The 20141-nt window shown below is 54.9% G+C and overlaps 5 protein-coding genes across 5 annotated transcripts; 2 read left to right on the top strand and 3 right to left on the bottom strand.

The window, feature by feature from the left end:
- Window positions 1–353: 353 nt before the first annotated feature.
- CHGG_10614 (uncharacterized protein) lies at window positions 354–7079 on the top strand (the record flags this gene model as incomplete). Its single annotated transcript, XM_001228540.1, has 1 exon — window positions 354–7079. One exon carries the CDS (start codon window positions 354–356, stop codon window positions 7077–7079), a length of 6726 nt encoding a protein of 2241 aa, XP_001228541.1.
- An 830-nt stretch (window positions 7080–7909) lies between these two features.
- Window positions 7910–11685, bottom strand: CHGG_10613 (uncharacterized protein; the record flags this gene model as incomplete). The annotated part of the gene is made up of 6 exons (XM_001228539.1): window positions 7910–9103; window positions 9309–10177; window positions 10269–10518; window positions 10590–10640; window positions 11146–11223; window positions 11608–11685. 6 exons carry the CDS (start codon window positions 11683–11685, stop codon window positions 7910–7912), a joined length of 2520 nt encoding a protein of 839 aa, XP_001228540.1.
- A 688-nt stretch (window positions 11686–12373) lies between these two features.
- On the top strand, window positions 12374–13252 carry CHGG_10612 (uncharacterized protein; the record flags this gene model as incomplete). The annotated part of the gene is made up of 2 exons (XM_001228538.1): window positions 12374–12660; window positions 12733–13252. 2 exons carry the CDS (start codon window positions 12374–12376, stop codon window positions 13250–13252), a joined length of 807 nt encoding a protein of 268 aa, XP_001228539.1.
- Window positions 13253–14042: 790 nt separating this feature from the next.
- CHGG_10611 (uncharacterized protein) lies at window positions 14043–17094 on the bottom strand (the record flags this gene model as incomplete). Its single annotated transcript, XM_001228537.1, has 6 exons — window positions 14043–14906; window positions 14967–15562; window positions 15621–16202; window positions 16519–16553; window positions 16700–16891; window positions 16973–17094. 6 exons carry the CDS (start codon window positions 17092–17094, stop codon window positions 14043–14045), a joined length of 2391 nt encoding a protein of 796 aa, XP_001228538.1.
- A 1661-nt stretch (window positions 17095–18755) lies between these two features.
- On the bottom strand, window positions 18756–19722 carry CHGG_10610 (uncharacterized protein; the record flags this gene model as incomplete). Its single annotated transcript, XM_001228536.1, has 5 exons — window positions 18756–18853; window positions 18942–18982; window positions 19048–19126; window positions 19219–19306; window positions 19372–19722. 5 exons carry the CDS (start codon window positions 19720–19722, stop codon window positions 18756–18758), a joined length of 657 nt encoding a protein of 218 aa, XP_001228537.1.
- Between the last annotated feature and the right edge of the window lie 419 nt (window positions 19723–20141).

Raw genomic sequence — 20141 nt, 5'->3', positions numbered from 1 at the left:
AACTCTTTCTTCGACCTTTTTTCTACTATTTGCAATCGATGCAGTGTCCCGTATCAAATGGTAGCTTCTGCTGAGTGTTGACGACCTCAGCCATTTTTTTTACGAAAGTCGTAAAAGTCGTGCGACTATTCGGCAATTCGCAATTTGCAACGGTTCGGCGAACCTGTAACCGATCGTTGCATTTCGAATCGCGACCATCTCGCACCCCGGTGAACCTGTAGCCGGCGGCGCGTAACCACCACCAAAAACCCTCCATCCCGATCGCTAAATTCGAGGCGATCGCGGCTTCCAGCGTTCGGCATACGAACGGGGTGAACCTGTAGCCCCGACTCGGCATACCCAACGCCTCGACGATGTCGCACGGCGGCGGCGGCCCAAGCGGCAATCGCGCCGACGGCGACAACAACTCCGTGCCCGGCAACTACCCGGAGCACCCCTCCTATCCGGACATCGAACAACCGGAAATGGAGGAAGCAACTCGGCATCAATCCGCGTATCGGCGGAGCCAGATCCGGAACCTACATCGTACCGCCGCAGAGGCCCCTCCTGCGACCTCTGCCTTCGGAGATACCCCGGCTCGGTCAAGAGCAAACACGGCAATTCGCGCCGGATCCGACAGTGGCTCCGACTCCATCATCCTTCGAGGAAGCGACGGCAACGATTACAAGCTCGGCAACAACAAGACCTCTGTCCGATACTTGCATCGCCAGATTTCCGCTCAAGAGGCTCGCACAGATGCCCTCGTGGATCGCATGACGGCAACCGTCGTGGAAGCGATGGACAAAAGCTTCAGGGCGTTTGAGGGCAAATTTGAGAAACGCCTCCAGCGATTGGAGAACGGTCCTCAACAGCGCGACGCCGCTCCACGAGGCGAACAATCCGGCTTCGCCATTCCGCCCGAAGGCGTGCGACTGGGCGCCCACGACAATCTTGATCAGCCCTCGCCTCCGGAAAACTTCTATCGCCAAATGGCTAGCGGATCTCGGCCCCCGATGCCGGCTGCGACGCCGTCTCGGTCGGCCCCACAGGAGCCGTATCGACATAGGGATCGCCATCCTGGCGGTCCGCCTCCCGACCGCGAGCACCTCCGTGGCGCACGCGAAGGCACTTGCGATTCAATCCTTTCGCAGCCAAGCCGAAACCCAGACAAGATCAAGCGAGAAGAAATCGGCATTTTTAATCCTGACTATCCGGACCCGGACGACCTTGGTATCGTGCAAGACGGTAAAAACCTTATCTTCACTGATGTCTACAGCTTTGTCGACCGAATCGCAACCTTTACCGAGAGTCTGGGTGAGGAGGCATCCCGTCAGATCCTAGGGCACTTCCAAGCCATTCTTGGCGGCTCAGCCATCCTCTGGTGGACCAACGAGCTGATGGCGGCCCGCCGTATTGAACTGCGGTCGGCAGGCCTACTCGCCATCCTCGACGAACTGATTGTTAGATTTGGCCCAGATGCCGCCAACGCGACCAAGAGTTTCTACGACTGCAAGTTGTACCTTCGCGATGTGGCCGCTGACGAACAGGCATTACAACAATTTGTTCAGAAGAAACTACGCTGGGCACGCTCGATACGCATGCTCGGTCCAGACCATTCTAACTGGAGCAGTGCCATGATGATGATATGGAGTCATATGGAATTTGAAATTCAACAATGCCTCCCTCGACCAGATGAGTTTGCCAGCCTCTCGGACTATATGAAAAAGATCGAGAAGTCTCGAATCATTGTCAATTCCGCCGCGCTCAAATACTATCCACATTTGGTCAAGAAATCCTCGAACAAAACCAGCCTGAAGTCGCTCGACAAGGTCGAAGACCGGCCTCGATCCTCCCGATCTTCTGACCGCCGCGAGCAGTCTCGCAGCAGCCGTCGCGAGGAACGTTACCGGGACGATGAGTATCGCCCTCGTGACCGCTACCGCGATAACCGTCGTCGTGACCGAGATGGTAATCGTGACCAGCGGAAAGACTACGACCGTCGCGACAAGGAAAGGGATGATCGCGGTAAACGGGACGAGAAAGACAGGAAGCATCGAGATGACCGCTACCGCAAGGACGATCGAGATCGTGATCGCAAGCGCGATCATGACCGAGTACATTTCGCAGAGATTGACGACGACTCAGGATCCGATGCTGACCACTCGGATGCCAGTTCAAGCGTTTCCTATCCTTCTGACAGCGAAGTCGACATCGCCTGCCTTGTTTTCGATGCTAACCGAACATGCCGCAAATGCCACAAGGAATTTGACGATAAAACGGAGCTACGCCACCATGTCAAGACATGCGAAGTCAAAGGCCCTTTACGCTCACAACGAAATTGTCAAGCCAATCTGCAAAATCCAGCGCGCCGCACCTGTGGGCACTGCGGGGAGCTGGCCGGCTCCCGCAACGCCCTGTTCAAGCATCTGAAGCATTGTCAGGGGGCGAAGAGCGGCACATTTGACCGCCCGGCCGACCCCGGCATCGACGAAGCCGGCGCGGCTCGGATCGCCCGCGAACCGGCACCTGACGATACCTCGGAAGCTCCTGAGGACCTCGGCGAGATAAACTTCGTCAAGGAAGCTCCCACACTCGGCGACGACAAACCTCTTGAAGGCCCCCTGGGCAACTTCACGTACTTGCGCGTGAATGCCCGCACCTCGCCAAAGAAGGGAGACGTCGAAGTCTGTTTCGACCCCGGTGCCGGCCGTTCGATTGTCGGCCGCAACTTCCTTCGCAACCTCGACTATACTATCGAGAAACGGGAGGGAAAAGTCTCTGGCATTGGAGGAGGCATTTTGAAGCTTAAGGAATGGGCGACCTTCAGCCTCTATCTTCCTGGTGTCGAAAACGGGAAGAAAACATTGTTCAAGTTCACCCGAGGCGCCTGGGTAATTGACAAGCTTCTTCCTAACCTCCTCCTCGGAAACGACTTCATGGATCCTTACCGCGCCAACATCGACTACGACACTAAGATCGTACATCTGCGCGCCATCGACTTTGCCGTACCTTTCTCCATTCGAGTACATTCGGTGCCCTGCGTTCGGCGCGTGAAGACAACTCGTGCCATTACACTACTCCCGGACCAGGAGGCGATGATTCCCGTCAACTACAAACCGCTTCCCAAAGGGCGTTCGTTTCTTTTCAACGCGGAACACGACGCAGCATTTCACGCAGTCATTACGGCAAAAACCCCCAAGGTGGTAGCCGTCAAGAACACTTCCCGCGGAACAATTACCATCCCGAAGAGATACCCCGTTGGAAAGATTGACGAGAACCACGACAGTGGGTTCCTGGCTTGTTCCTGGAATACAGCTTTTAAGACGATGGCAGTGGGCGCGACATTGATGTCAATGGCGAAACCTACTACAATTAGCGATATCGAGCCGGCCAACTTCGCCCTGCAAAATACCAACTCCCTGCCAGTCAGCGCCGAATTTGACTTCGACAAGCGCACCGCCGCCGTAGCCGAACATGACCTCGGCCTGCGCGCGCCTGATGCTCCCACGGTGGAAAACTATAACGGCACTTCGTCAACGCCGGTGAGCGACTATGTCTACCAACTCACCCGGGATGTGACGGTGGACCTGCCGATCAATGATCAGACCTCTGAACAGCCTGATCTCCCTGTCGTTCCCGAAAAACAGTCCACCCTCGGCATTCGGATGGTTGACAACCTACCCGAAATTGTTACGAAGGAGGGAGTCCATATCTTCGCAGAAAACTCGCAATTGGCCGCCCGCTTTGCTGAACTTGTGCGACGGCTCCCGAGGCTCTGGGAGGATACAGGTCTTATAAAACTGCCGCCTGAACAGCTCATGCGAGTTCCGCTCGTGGAAGGATGGCAGAACCAGCGGGTCAGCTCCTGTTCTTATCCTCTCAGCCGCCGCGATCGTCAGCTGTTGGACGAAATCTTCGACGGTCTTCATAAACAGGGAAAGATGATCTGGGCTACGCGTGCAACGCCGTTTGCGCATCCAGTCTTTGTCGTCTGGCGAACGGTCAAGGGGGTAACCAAAGGTCGAGTGGTCATCGATCTGCGCGGATTGAACCGTGTGTCAGTCCCTGACAACTACCCTCTCCCTTTGCAAGCGGAGATCATCGGCAGTCTGCGAGGAAAGCGGTACATCACAGCGATCGACGCCACAGCGTTCTTCTATCAATTTGGCCTCCATCCACCGCATCGAGATCGCTTTACGTTGATCAGCCCTCGCGGACTCGAACAGCCAACAGTGTGCCTCATGGGATACCGAAACTCGCCTGCCCACGTTCAACGAATTATGGACCAGCTCCTTAAGCCGCATGCGGAGTACGCCCGTGCCTTTATCGACGACATCGTTATCTTTTCGAACGATGCCGAAGACCACCTGAAGCACCTCGAACGCATCTTTCGGTTATTCCACGACAAGAACGTCGCCATCGCGCCCACCAAATCCTTCATCGGCTACCCCAGCGTGGAACTGCTCGGCTTTCGCGTGGACAGTTTGGGTCTGACCACCACCGCTCAACGTGTGGAAGCATTTCGCAATTTAGCTTTTCCCAAGACTTTGAAAGCTCTGGAACAGTGGATTGGCGCCACTGGCTTCCTTCGGCACCTGATTCCGTATTACGCCCAACTGTTGGAGCCACTTCAGAAACGCAAAACGGCTTTGCTGGCGCAGGGCCGCGAAAATGGTCAACTGGTTTCCGGCAATCAGGGAAAGAGAGCCAACTACTGTGCGAAGACGACATTCGAGCCCTCGGAAGCAGAACGTCTGTCTTTCGACTCAATCCAGAAGGTTATCTGCGCGGAGAACCCATCGATCTTGTACCATTTCGACCCCGACAAGCCGCTCTTCTTGCAAGTCGACGGCTGTTTGGAACGCGGCTGCGGCGTCATGGTCTTCCACGTACAAGATGGCTACGAATGGAAACCGGGATCCGTCATTCCATCCAAGCAAGTTCAACCGGTGATGTTTCTTAGCCGATGCCTGACAAAAGCCGAACTGCGATACGGTCCATCCGAACAGGAGGTTGCATGTCTGGTTTGGGCAGTCAAGAAACTTCGAACAATGATCCATTCGTCGCGCCATCCTGTCAATGTCCTGACCGATCATTCTTCGACACGCGGTATTGTGGAACAAACCCGTCTCGACACTTCGTCAACCGACCGCTCGAATCGACGGCTGATTACCGCATCAGTCTATCTCTCGGAATACGATCTCAAGGTCTTCCACTTGCCAGGAAGATTGAACTTCGTTCCCGACGCATTGAGCAGGCTTACCGCCGTGCAGGATAAACCGGAACGGGAAGAAGGCGAAGTCATTCTCGACAACGTCATGTTCGCCTGGGCAGAGGCGCAAATGGATGATTCCTTGAAAAACGAGTTTATCGCCGCTTACCACGAAGACTCGAAATACAGCGCCATCATCAAGGACTTGATCAGCGGCGAACCCGCTGAGGGCAGCGGAGAATTTTTTCGCCCCGGCCTGCCATTCGTGTTGACGGGGGGACTTCTCTACAATATTCGCCCAGACGGCTTGCGATCCATTTGCATTCCGCACAAGATGGTCAAAACAGTGCTGAGCATGGTCCACGACCAGAAGCATCATTTCGGTATTGACCGTATGCTTTACGATCTTCGTGGTGTCTCAATGGTGAACAAGACTCGCCAGGTCAGGAAGTTTGCCCAGCACTGCCCGCAGTGCAACGTTGTAAGCACAGATCGACAGCCTCCCATCGGCACTCTACAGCCAATTCGACCTGCAGACACTCTCCCGATGCGAGTCATCGGCATTGATTTCATTGTCGGCCTCCCAACGGTGCCCTCTGAAGGCTCACCGTGGCAACTAAAAGGCAAGGTCAGTTTCGATAGCTTACTGACAGTGTCTTGCAAGTCGAGCAAGCGAACACTTCTGATCCCCGGCCACACAACGTACACGGCACAACAATGGGGACAAGTCCTGATGCGACAATTGTTTCTTTCCGACTGGGGAGTTCCATCTGCCATCATTTCTGACCGGGATCGCAAATTTACGTCAGAATTCTGGCAGGGCATGTGGGAGTCGCTGGGAACGAAGCTTCTGATGACGGCGGCGTACCACCCGCAATCCGACGGTCTGGCTGAGCGAAAAAACCAGACAGTCGAAATTGCAATGCGGTTCTTTGTCTTCGAACGACCAGAGGCGAATTGGACCGACCTGATCACCCCACTGCAATGGAATCTCAACAGCAGTTACTCCGCACCAATTCAATCGTCGCCGCACGAGCAGCTCTTCGGATTCAAGTTGCCGGGACCTTTTGAGGCTTTGGCTATACCACCATCGGTGGAAAGCGACATCCCATCTATGCGAGAATCGCTTCGGGAGGATGCCCGTCTAGCGATGGACTTTGCAGCCGCCCGCGCGAAAAGGCGGTACGATGCAAACCGTCGCGACATCGAGTTCAGGGAAGGCGATAAGGTTTATCTGCGCCTGCACAAGGGTTATCACCTACCTGGAAACCCACCTCGGAAACTTTCGCAACAACGCACAGGACCGTTCGAAGTTGTACGCCGCGTCGGCCGATTGGCATACGAATTGAAGTTTCCCGAGAACATGGGCATCCACCCGGTTATCTCCATTGCGCATCTGTCGCCAACGCCACCCGGCAACGATCCGTTTGACCGACACCCCGTGCCACCCGGGCCAGTGGAAGACTCGCAAGCTTCCACCGATTCCGCTCCCGGAGAGGACTACGAGGTCGAAGTCATTTTGCGCCATCGCGTGACACGGCGCAAATACGAATATCTTATTAAATGGAAAGGATGGGGACACGAGCACAACGTCTGGAAGACAGAGTACGAATTGCGACACACGCCTCGCCTTCTGAAGGAATACTGGCAACGGCAAGGAGGCCAACCGGCACTACCCGGCGACGACGCCACCGAGCCGCGGCGTAAGCGTGGCCGCCCGCGAAAGAACGTCGCTCCAGCGGAAGAAGCTCCCGCCGCAAACAGGGAGCCCGAGGTGCCTCCGAAAGATGGTAGACGGCGTAGCCGGCGGTTGGTGCCGACCGGGACGATGCCGACACCCGCCTCGGAGGAGGCGACGCCCGCATCTACAACAGCGGCACCACAATGAGTAAGTGAATCGTCAATTGGACGAACGAAGGAATTCCACGGTGGATGTACAGGGCATTGAGGGCAATGCGTTTTTTCTCCTGTGGGGGGGATTTGATGCAAGAATCCCCATTGTGTGATGAAGTTACTTAGAGATAGTCCGTGCCAGGCCGCCCCACTTTGGTCCTCTGCAAATAGTCTGTGAGGCGCCTTGCACCTTTAAAAAAGATAACTCTTTCTTCGACCTTTTTTCTACTATTTGCAATCGATGCAGTGTCCCGTATCAGAAACGTATGGCGCGTTTTTGGAGAACCCCGCAAAAAACCGCCAAGCCCTTGATATCACCATCCGGAGATGTATTTTTTCGCAGCCCTGGGTATTGCGCGACCGCCACCCCTTAGATCCCATTGCAAAACCGTGTCAATCGATGCGACTCGACGAGGCGCATCGATCGGTACACTCCACGAGCCCTGCATCGCCGTGGTTGCTGAGATGCACGGGTTTTTTTGCTTACACCCAGGGGCCTGGCACCCTGAAAAATGGAATATAGGGTGTCACATGCCTACTAGATTCCGCTACCCCGCTACTCTTCAGGCTCAACACTGCTGGGCTTCCCCATCTTTCAGGGTGCCATGCCCGCTAAGTCTGGATGTAATGTACATAGTCTAGTTCGCTCCTCTTCAGGCTCATTCAACACCATGGGATTTCCGCATCTCGCAATAAAATCACTGCAGTTTCAGGGTAGGCAGGGTAGGCAGTTACATACCTAAATAGGTTCGCTATCTGACTAACTCCTGTATCTATCCGCCATCATGCAACCACCACACCACGGCTAGAGAAAAGAAGCCTTTTTCACGCCTCCGCCGGCCATCTCCGCTCCAGATCCCCGTTCTTGATAGCTTTCGTCACCTTGTCGAGGGACCATTTGGGGCACAGCTCCTCCATTTGCGCAATAACGCGTGGTGCGTGTTCGGCCGCGCTCTGCAGGCCGTCCCGCTCGCGCGACTTGCGCAGAATGAAGTCCACAATTGCCTTCCGGCCGCAGAAGACGGACTTCTGCGACTTGGGGCGCCAAGCAGCGCCATACCTGGCCTCTAGTGACTCTACTGAAGGCATGCCAGCCCTCCCATACCTCCATAAGTGCCACAAATCCGGGATACGTCGAATATCCAAAGGGACCTCAAACCTGGGCACGCTGGGCACGCTGGGCACGCTGGGCACGCTGGGCGCGACTGGTGGCAACGGCAGCCGAGTCGCTGTATCAGGCTGCAGAACGGCCCCGCACTCTGCCTCTGCTGCGTTGGAAGAAGATGGTGGAACGGGAGCGGTGCTGTCATCTCGTGGCGCCGTTGTCATTGCCGTCGCCGTCGGCGCGCGGCCCGGCGCCCTTGGCCGCCCACGCTTTGGCATCCCGACCCGTTGTGTGACGGTACTCCGCCCCGGGCTGATCGTAATGGTGTATGAGGCTTTGGCAAGCTCCTCCATCTTCTTCTCCAGCCTTTGAACCTGCTCCCTAAGCTCGACAAACGCCCTTTCGGTCCAGAGGTTCGCGGCAGTCTGTTGGCTCGATAGGGCGCGTAGCTTCTCGGCGACGGCGGGGATGGCTCGATCAATGGTGGCCACATAACTGTCTTCCTCGGCCGCGTGGCAGGCGTTCTCGACCTGCAGTGCGAACGATGCAAACTGTGGGCTTTGGAAGACCGGGTCCTGAAATAGAGGATGCCGGGGGTATAGCTTCTGGAGGAAGACGGCGTCCTGTAGCAACACCTCTCGGAACCAGTCGAGAAGCTCGAAAAACGCGCCGGTAGCCTTGTTCGTTTCCATGTTCGAAGATCCTGTATTGTATATCTCTTTCCACCTGTCGAGAGAGGGCCAGATGCGTGCACAAAGCTCGAATGGCGGCTTGACGGTGTCCCGCGGTAGGAAGTATGACCCGGACCAGTCGGGGTCAAAGTCAGCCGTAGACCTCATAAACTCAAAGGGTAAACTGGTCAGGTAACACCCTGTCAACTGGTCACCGTTATTCCATCTACCCGCGCGCCGTATCTAGTTTACACAAAAAATCAGCATCTCTATAGAAAGTCGGGCCAAGCGGTAGGGATCACACAACAGGGAGGACTGGAAGTAGACGAACGGTGCCAGGAGGAGGCGTGAACAACTGGGTCCAGTCTCCGCCCGTAAACATGGAAACAAGGTATAATAACAAGATGGTGAAAAAAGACCAGAAATCGGAAGCGCGCTCTCGACTTACTTGTCCTTCTGATACTCCGTCCATGTCGGCGTTTTGTGCCGCTGCAACCCGAGGAGCATGTGAAATCTTAGAAGTCCTGATGCCACAGGCGGCGTACAGCCTCGACGTCCACGAATTTGCGGTCTGAGCCGAAAGCTCCTTCGTCGCTTCCTTTGCCGACCGGCGCAAGACCTTGATATCGTACCAGTCCTCGCTGCACTGGAAGGTGGGAAACGGCTCTACTTGCTCGACCTGCCAACGCCAAAAGAGATAAAAGGCTAATGCGCTGACAAGGCAGCAACGGGCGTCGCGGTGCCGTAGAGCCGCGCCATACTCCATCCGGCCGTGCTGGTTCGTCTTGCCCTGGTTCATGACGACGACGAGGGCATACGTTGGAAATTCTTTCGACTTCTGGCCCTCGTTGGGCAGCTCTAGACGAAAGCAGTCAGGGAGCTCCATGGGCCGGCGATTGCTCTGCCGGAGGAGCATGTGGTTGCCAAACAGAAAGTCCACCTGTGTCCGGAAAAGGCACGAGATCTCGCCACTGTCTTCTCGCCACGCAACCTCGTGGTGTCGCGGAATTTGTGCCTTTGTATAAGTGTCTTTGATCGTCCCTTCGAGACGGTCCGAATACTCCTTGCGCTTGCGAGCCCAGACGACGGCGAGGATACTCTTCTTCAGAGCTTTAAGAGCTATCCCTTGTGGCCGAGGCGCGGGGTTAATGTGCCGGCTTTTCTGCTCGTCATACAGCCTCTGTATCGCTGCGATATATATACGCACGGAGTTGTAGGCGAGCTCGAGAGCCGGCGCAGCGATCAAGGGCTCGTCCTCCTCCTCGACCTTGGTCTCTACCGCTGCCGCCGGAGCAGTAGCGACTTCGATGGTCTCGCCTGCCGCAAGGGTTAGCAAGGGAGCATAGACGGGACGGGAGGGGAGAGGGGTGGAGGGGTGGGGGCTAGTAAGTCGGCTGGGGAACGTAACTCTCCTCGCGCCGGCGCCGTTTCGCGGCGACAACTTGTCCTACTGCCACAGCAGCATCCAAGCGGCGTTTCCTCTGCTTCTGAAGTCGAGGCCTTCTCCAGGGTGCTCGACTTATGACCTCCGTCTTCATGAAAAGTAGTAGTTTGCCTTCATCGACGAGATCGCCAGGCAGTGGTCGCCCTAGCGGCCAGGTTGACTGTCCGGTAGCCCAATCTTCAGGGATCGGCTCCCAGTTCTTGGCGCACCACTCCTTCAATGACGTTCTTGAAATTAGCAAAGGAAAAGTTCAAGATCTAAAAGGTCGTCGAGGGACCAGCGCACATTTCCACTCTCGCTGTTGAGGTTTATAAGCCCTGACTGTGTTCTGGGGTACTGGTCCGGCCCAGTTTCAGAAAGTTATTATTCCAGGGCTGCGCGTATGCGAGCATCTTCAATTGCAGTAGCCCCCATGGTAGTCGGGTAAAGAGCATAAAGAGCATGGAAGAGAATGAGGAGGATGAGGAGGATGAGAAAGCTCGGGAGGCTGACACCCGTGGCTGTGAGGTAGGTACAAAGTAGTTAGTAGCTGGGCACCCACGAGACACGCCCACGCGCGGGGGGGGGGGGGGGGACGCTTTTCCCAAGCGATTTTGGAAGGTCACGTCATACAACACTAGGTCACGTGACCTTCATTCTCGCCGCTCGCTCTCCGCGGCCTGCTGGTTGTTGTCTGGGGTTTTTCAGAGGACCGGGAAGGTCGAGTGGGGCGATGCCCCTTCAAGTACGGGTCCAAAATAGCCGTGAAAGGGCGGGACCCACTAGTTTTCGGAAAACCAAAAACCCGGTTTTTGTTACGCTCGGACCTGTGATACCCACTTGTTTTTTAGCAAGGGCGTACCCTAACTCGCAAGCCATGTCCACACGCGTTTGGGTCTGTCAGAGCCTTGCTGACCAAAGAGCAAGCCACGGCGCCTAACTATTACATGTACATGCACAGGACAGGCATGTACCTTTCCAGGCAACTACTGCTTTCTCACAACCTCTTTTTGCGGGAAAGAGTACTTCGCTCGCTCTGTTCCGGTTCCACACTTCTAGGGGCCAAGTGAAATAGTTACACGTTGCAAGCTTGCACGTGTAACTATTGGCGGCCAGCCATTGCGCCGCCTGTCAATTCAGCTGCCTGCTCAGCTGCCCCCCTCCGCCCTCCCGCCCCACCGCTCTCGCAGACCAGTCTCGTCTCATCTACCAGCTTAAATCGAACTTTTGTACTTGGCTTCCCACTAGGAACCGGAGACCCTGGCCAGCCGTGTCTAGCTTCAGACCAACGAAAACTGGAGCGCGTTGCTAACAGCTCTTAAACCAAAATAAGGGCATGCTTCATGGTTCTGAACCGCTGACTTCCAAGAATACACCCCTTTTTCGCATCGAGGTTTGTCATTGTGGGTATGGTGCGCTTAGATTAAGATGCTGATGAAACATTCCAGGTCGGAGAGATGGGGCCTCAACCCACAGACATCCCCAGCGTCACTTATAACCACGAAGAACAGCGTTTGCTGGCGAGCATCACCAACATTCAAGATGCCACAGTCGCAGTGACTCATACGTGCCTAGGACGGTACTTGAGCTGGTACCTGGCTCATCTCCGGGCTCGGTTTACGGAGACAGGATCGCACTCACCCCATACTGCACTTCATCCATACCTCAGCAACACGGACCAAATTGATAAGGGACTCATGCATACGCTGTGTTTGATAACTGAATCGTTGATCAACGGCAAACAGTCTATGCGGAATATCCATCGAGTACTCAATACCGGCATGCAACCTGTACAGGCACCAAACCCCGCCCCTGAAGACGACTCGGACTCTGACAGCATGGCTTCCTCGATTCGGTCCTTCGACAGGTCCACAACCGAGTTTCGAAATCTAAAGCGGTGCTCGCGTATCATTTTTCACACGATCGGACAGATTACGATGCTTTACACATCACCACCGTTGGACGTGACACCCAGCCAGTACTCGCCTGATCAGCCACTCCAACTGCTCCTGGCCGACCCGTCAGATCCGACAAAGAGGCTTCGATCCAAAGCTATAGTCGCCACTTCTTACCCGGTCACGCCGGCCACCATGGAGCTGCGTTTGAAGACCCTGCTTAACCGTTTTGGTCAGTTCGTACCGCCTCGACTGCTAGATATGGAGGACCAGAACCTGCGCTTCGGCGATACCATCTCCAGCGCCAACCTGAGCTGCCAGGCTATGGTCCGAACGGCCGGTATCAAGATCGTCTGGGTAGACGCGTTTTCACTCCATCTCGAGTTCGACGCACGAACAACCACCCTGAAGCTTTTCCGGTTCCCGTCCTTCTGTGCCATGCTGGCGCACCCCCAATGCTCCGGAAGTTTGCTCTTCGACCGGTAAGCCCTGCCCCTCCCAGCAGCCCCGTACCGAGAAACGTCGCTTACCACGCAATCCCCACCCCACGCTAGGTTGCTGAGTGACGGGGCTACCAACGATGTTGAGTCCTCCTCAGGAGCTGGACCCGCAGGAAGCCCCATCACACAGGACTTCTTCCTCGAACTCCTGTGCACCTACCGGTTGGTATTCGGGCAGCACGGTCGGAGCGCTCGCAAGCTGTACAGGAAAATCAAACCGTCGGGTTTCGTTCCCGGCACCGGCACAGATCCCCTGCTGGACGAGTTGTGTGGGACCTCGTCAAACAACCACCCGCTCTGGGCAGCCATAGACGCCTTCCCTGAGAAGGTGCTCTACTCGGCCGAATCCGACTTTCCGGCCTTTGGCAACAGGCTGCTCACGCTCCAGCGCTACATCAACTCGCAGTCGCCGAACAGTATCAAGGCGCTGTGGTACGACCGGCGTGATACGCACCGTTTCTGGACTTTTTGGGCCGTCATCTTCTTTGGCGGCTTTTCCATTATCCTGTCCTTTACCCAAACCGTGCTATCTGGCTTACAGATAGATATTGCCCGGCAGGGTGGAAACTCCTGAGGGGACGCGCCGCTGTTGTAAACGGGGCTTCCACACAGTCTAAAAATGGAGGATCAGGCAGGGAGGTACAGGGTCCGGGAGGAACGCAGTGCTGTCAGTTTTGCGGTGTAACTACCTATGTAACTGGTCGCTATCAATGATAATGATGCCAATACGATGATCTGCCCCAACGCCATGCATGATGCATCTAGCACCATTCTAGCAGCTTAGCGCCAGTAGGGACAGACCCAGGCATCCCAGTCCGCCTCCTCACCATTCTCAAGGACGTAGACGGTATGTTGGAAGTGGTTGAGGGCAATATCTTCGACCTGGTACTGAAGAGATTTGGCGGCACTGTGGTCCTCCGTGGACTGGCGGCTGGATAGAATGGCGGCCTTTTTACTCATGATGCGCGCGGCATCGCCTTTTCCCTCCCGGAATTCCGCTATCGCTAGTCCCTTGTCCAAAAGTGTCCTGGAAAAGGCGGAAGGGTATGGGTCAGTCTATGGGCTGTTTCTGTCCAAAGGAGGAACGGGTACCTACAATGCTTCCTCTTCGTTGCCATCGCGTCCCGAGAGGTTTGCGAGTTTATAGTAACAAGCGGCGAGGAGGAGGTGGAGCGGCGTGTCCTCTTCAAGGATCCGCTGGGCCTCTGTGTAAAAGTCTTTCGCTGTGGTCATGTCATTTCTTGCCAGTTCTAGGTTCCCGTAAGCATAGTTCAAGCTGTCGTGAGGAAGTGTCAGCATAGGTACGTAATCACGCGTAGGTAGATGTAGTAGTGTCAGGTTTCCGAGGGGAAGTCAGGTAAGCCTTACTGGGCCATGAAATGTGCATCCTTGCCAAACTTGGCGAGAAAGATGGCCTCCGCTCGTTTGTACTCGGCGATCGCCTCTTCATACTTTCCCAACAAGAACAGGGCGCGGCCGGTTGTCATGTGCGTGACTCCAAGTGGTACAATGGCGTCTTTGCCGAGTCGAAGGCGTATCTCCTTGGCCCTGGCAAAGTATTCCAGTGCTGACTCGTAGTTCCCTTCGGCTGACTCAAGGTTGCCGTAGTTATTGAGCTGGTTTGCCCACTCTTCCTCGGCGCCGGGCGATTTTTTCTTCGCCCATGCCTCACGGATAGCGAGAGCCTTGTTCCACACATGGCGGCAACGTCCTAGATCGCTCAGCTCAAAACTGCAACAGCCAATGGTGTTGAGCAAATGCGCATAGATTTCCGACTGCTCGTCAGGACAGGCTTTGATGGCTGTGTCTAAAAGTTTGAGGGTAGTTGGGTGATCCGCCATCTCAAAGAGATACCAGCCACAGCTTTTCAGCAGTTCTGTCAACTCGGCCGGGGCCTCCCGTTCAGGGAACCTTGTTTGCAATTCCTCAAACCTCTCTGCTAGAATTTGGCCATGCTGGATCAAGTCCCGGCATTTGTCCCAGGACTCGTGCATTGGGCGCCCGTTGACTTGGCGTGGGAAGAACTGGTGCACAATATGGATTGCGGCAGTGAAATGCTTGTAGGCTTCGTCCTCTTTGCACCAATATCGGAAGGCGTCCTGTACAAGGCGATGGATTGAGAAATGATCAGAGTTACGGTCGGCGAGTGCAACATTGACTAAGCCGACGATGGCGCTGTCGAACCTATAGCCAATGGTCAGCGGGAAGGGTACCTTTCGTTCATGTACCTAACGATCAAAGGGCAAAAGTAGGATCATAGATCTGTACTTGTAAGGCGGCCCGCAAACCAGGGACAAATTCGAGCTTCCTGTCGGCTTTTCTTTGAGAGCGGTTGGACCGAAAAGATACTGTTGAATTTGGTCCGGGTTCAAGAATGATGCGATGCCCAGGAGGGTGCGCTTAGCATCCGCAAGAGAGCCAAAGCTGATAGTCCAGATACGGTCGAGGGGGTGTTCCCCGCCCGGCGATCTCGCGATATCGTTGTCGTAATCAACCGCGGGAGCGGCCTCCATCATCAACTCTCTCGGGTATTCCGTGTAGAGCTTCATAAAGTCGGACGCGGACTGTTCATCCCTCTCGTTCATCAAGCCAGCCATGTGTCGAATTCCAAGCGGCAATCCGTCAACCATTCGAGCTAGACAAGTGGCGGCTTCTTTATCGCCTTCTGTTGCTAGCTGCGTCTCCGGGGCCCTCAGGAGCTGCCGGAGCAGCTGGCCACCCATTTCATCAGAGAATGGTTTCATGGAGATGAGCTTAGTTTGCTGGTATGCCGCGCGGCGGTTTCTGCTAGTCAGAATGATGTCGCCCTGTGTAGTTGGAATGTAACGCTTCAAATTGTCGTCCATTGCTTGAACGTTATCATATATCACGAGCCACCGGCATCCTAGGATTTTACCGTTAGCCGATAACATCCATTTCATCCCGTCCTGTCAACAACTCACCCATCTTTTTCACTGCCCGCTTGTTCAACCACTTGTGGAAGTTGATCAAATTGCTTTCGTCACTGCCAGGAGACTCTGATCCCGGAAAGGAGAGGCTTTTCGCGATCTCAGTCATGCTTGCGCTTAGCGACAATGGTGTTTCGCTTCTGACCCACAGGATGATGTCGTATTTCTTGTGCCGCGTGTGGGCAAAATTCATCGCCGTCTGTGTCTTGCCAACGCCCCCGGTCCCATGGAGAAGAACGGATCGGAGGGACGGGGTGCTGGCGTCCTCCTCGAAGAAGCTCTCAATCCCAGTCAAGACCTCATCTCGGCCATAAAATGCCGCATTGGTGACGGCTTGTGGGAGCAACGTGACGGGGTATTCGACGGGATCGTCATCGTATGACGGAGCTGAGAACATGGCTCTTTGTCGCTCCAACTTCGCCTGTTGCATAGCCGAGTAAGAAGAGGGGTCAAGTTCAGATAACACCTTGAGCGTGTTGATGGATGATTTGAGATGCCTCATAGACTTCTCATACTCCAGGTCCATTCCCCTGAAGCCTGAGGTGTCTGATGTTTCCGTCAGCGGGCGGGCTGGGTCTGGATTTCGCTGTGTAGCAACTAGCAATCACTCACCGAGTTGGTGCGACTGAAGGCGCTTCACAGCCTCGATCCAAAAATCGATCAACGAGGTGAAAACCTTGTAGATTGCTGTGCCAACCAGTTCTCGGTCCTCTACTCGTGCCGACTCGGAGATGTTTAGTCGACTGATGCACAGGTTCAAGATGGTCAGGCTCTGGCGTAACTCATCCAATCTCTCCTCAAAACGCTTCCATTCTCCCGAGTCGAGAGACATCTTGGAATTGGACATCGAGTTAAAGGGATTCAAGGCGTTCCAGAGGACCTGTGAACCTACCGTCACGGTCAAGTAAACCAAGCCCCAGATCATGGCTAGTTTTGGGGCGTGGTTCGGCCCCAAGGCAAAAATGAACACCCCAGCTGTCGAGTTCACAGTCTTGACAAACGGAACAACCACGCTGGTTAGGAACGGGAGTTAGCCAGTTTGAATCCCCACGAGCCAGGATACCAGTACGTACGAGCGGGCTTTGGAATAGAGCGATCGCTTGTTCGCGTCCGTGTCCAGTTTCCGCAACTCTAAATCCTTTACCAGGGCGTCGTGGGACCCAAAAGTCTGGATTGTTCTCCAGTAACTCTCATCCAACCCTGTCAACCTGGACTTCGCTTGTTTGACAGCATCCTTCCATCTCTCCGAGAGCAACTTGGCATTTCTCCACATAACGTTAGTAGGTAGGTCGGTAGGTAGTTGCCATGCAGGTTACAGCGGTGCCGCATCACAGCGATTATCTTACAGATCATTTTGCTGGCCGAGGTCATCCGGGTGGGATTCCGCCGTGCCGAGGCTGCCAGCAGTGCTCTCTATAGACTGTATTCCTGTCCCGCTACGAAGGGGCCTAAGCGGCAGTCTGTCCATTGGATCGTGCACCCGAGTTTCTGAGCAACTTAGTCGGTGAGACAGACTTGCTTTAGGTTCAATGTTGACGTGATGAGCGCAGGTTGTTAGCGATGCTTTCAATGTTAGATTGCTTCCAGATTTCTCTTTTTAATTCCCGGCCGCGGGTTGGATATCTTCTTTGGCACTTGAGCGACTTGATGGTACACGTTGCGAGCCAACTTGTGTGTGTGTGTGTGGCGGTGCCCGCTGGTTTGCGGTTTGCGAAGGAGTCGAGGACCGGGTGTGGGCGGGGATCTCGAAGACCCCGAAATGTTGCCTGTTGAGCCGCCGTGCCAGCGTGCCAGCGAGCCAGCGTGCCTTCCTCGTAGGACAAAATACTGAACACTTTTGCGATTGGCTCAACGTGGCCCCATTTGCCAGACCGCATTCCCATCTGTGGCCTAGCAAGGCACACCACGGCGGCACTTGGTAACTTTGTACTTGTACATGCCCCCCTCTGTCCCACTATCTCATGCAGTTCCAGGCTGGTTCGGCCAGGCAACCTGAGGAACTTGGCTTCGTGACCACATTCGGCATTGTGCAGAAATGCACTTGATGGCTGCTGTGCTTCTTTTCTCCGCTTTTGCAATGTACCGAGCGTCAGCACTCGGGACTTCATTTAACGTCGCATCCCCAACCGTCTCTTCAGCCTTCTTTCTTCCCACAGTATTGAACTTTCAGGTGCATCACTCCCGTCAACTCTGAATGCCAACAACTTTTGTCTTTCTGCAAGCCTCAACCACATAACAAATCCACACCCCTCCCCCTAGCATTGCAACTACTCAACGACCACTTCACAAACATATCATGGAGACCTCTCAACAAGCCCTTACTAAGTCGCCAAGCATGGAGTCGCTGACGACACAGACTTCGTCTGATGCCGGAAGCGGCCCGGCTCTGAGATCTCCCTATCCGTCTCAGCGGGAGAAGGAGCAGCCTTGGAAAAAGTTTTACCCTGCGTTCCGACCTGCCGCGGTCGCTGATGGGAAGATGGTCGTCACTGTGCCCTACGCCAATCATGATAACGGCACGAACGGCCTCGGTGGGTACTAAGTCAATAAGTGTTTACCCACCACCGTACGGGTAGGTGGTCATATTCAAGCGGCCTCCATGACGGGGAACACTCGGCCACTGACTTATTGACTCCATCGCAGGTTCCGGGTTGCCGTCCGCCTCGCTGTTGTTAGCGCCGATATGGTCTTGTGGTACACGTTTTTTGCTTTGAGGACGGTCGTTACCTATCGATTCGTTGTGACAAGGATGCTCTATGCTGTCTCCTTTCCCCGTAGCCGCCTAGTCCCAGACATTCGCTCAGCAGAAAGCCAAACACAAATTACACAATGTCAAGAACCAAAATGCTTGTCCTCCTCCGACCTCGCAGTGATCACAATGGACCTCGTCTCCACGCTTCTTCTCGGCGGTGCTCCAGATGGGACGTCTTTCTCCTTGATGGAGATGTGTGGGCAATCTCCACGAAACGTTAGCTGTTGTTCTTTTCATCAGGAAGGGACTAGACCCATCCGTGAGTCCTGTCACAAGTGCCAACTCACATCTTGCATGATGCCCAGATTCCTCGTCGTACATCAACATGACCACCAGCTCGTCCAAAGTTTGGTCTTTGAGGAAACACTGAACGAATATTAGCCAAGTGGCCCTTGGCCGTCTGAACGGGAGTCAATGGCCTGTACCCATTTCTGGTTTTCGTTGTGATGGATGTAGTACACCTCACCGGCACGTTCTGGGATGACACGGTCGCAAGCAATGAGGTCTGTCTCTGCAACCACAGTCCGATAGTCGCAAACGGCAAGCGGGTTGTCCTGACACACTTCGTTCCGAGGCCTCCAAGTGCTGCAGCGTCTTAGAAGAGCTCAAAGGGAGAAGGTAATAGCCATGTGGCTAGAACTAACTCACTTCACAATCCGGAATCTGTACTCTGGGGTGCGATACTTGTCAATAACCTCCGGGCTGAGGCGATACCGAATCATCTCGGGCCCCGAGCGGGCCGTGATATCTGGTGAGAAGTCCCCGTCAGCCCATCATCATTATTACCCCACGGTCGGGATATACGGGCTGAAGGTGAGTGACGGTTGCCTCCTCCCCTACCTGTATGTGCGCCAAGTGCTGGTCCCTCCACGAGCAAAGGGTCGTTAATGTCAAACACTTCGCGGGCAAACGTCTTTTTCTCCCTGAGCTGGCACCCTGTTAACGATCATCCTGGCTGAGTCACCATACCGCCAAACCAGCGAGACTCTTTACCCGGAGGTCATAGCAGACCACTTTTGCAGCACCGAAGGCTTTCAAAAGGAATTCCTCCGTCTCCCTCTTGTAGGCAGCCACGTCTTGGATGGTCGGCTCGTCTCCAAAGATACCCCGAACTTGAGTTGCGTGGGACTTGTACTCAAACCCGCATTCCTCCAGATGGTAGGCGTCCTTGCAATCTCTGATGTCGAGCACCTGCACCTCCTTCTCCTCAAACTCGAGGTTGTGAAGAGGGGTCGAGGGGTCAACGGCTGCTCCTTCCGGCAAGAGCACAAGGTATGGCTTTTCGTGTTGATAGCGCGGTTCCTTTCGGAGGAAAACGAGTTCGGCCCTGTGGCTTACCCCCATATCGATATTATTCTGCTGCCCAAGACTATGCGTAGTTCTGGTTTAGAGCGACAGACAATGGGAATCCGGACTCGGGAGGTGTCTAAGGCTGGTCAGTGGTCACGTCACGGTCTGGTCACTCTGGTGACTGGATGCTGATTGCTCGGGTCTAGTCTGTCAACGCGCAGCGGCTCCGCCCACCCGCCCTTCGACCGATCGCCAAAGGGCTGGCCATTTATGGCATTTGCAAAAGGTTGTGGTAATCAAAACCAGTGGTGGACAAGGCTGCGGAATGTGCGCATGATGCATGATGTGTTCCGTTATTGCGCGGTGTGGCGGCGGCGTGCATGCTACAAGGTGCACTGATTGGGTTGTTGCCGGTTGGGATTTTTGAGCCGCCGAGAGGGACATTCTTGCTTTTCCGGCTCATTTATCTTCCG

This window comes from Chaetomium globosum, genomic scaffold (assembly GCF_000143365.1).
Source record: "Chaetomium globosum CBS 148.51 scaffold_7 genomic scaffold, whole genome shotgun sequence".
Classification (NCBI taxonomy): Eukaryota; Fungi; Ascomycota; class Sordariomycetes; order Sordariales; family Chaetomiaceae; genus Chaetomium; species Chaetomium globosum.
Note: the sequence above shows the minus strand (reverse complement) of the source record. Positions and strands in the feature narration are given on the sequence as shown.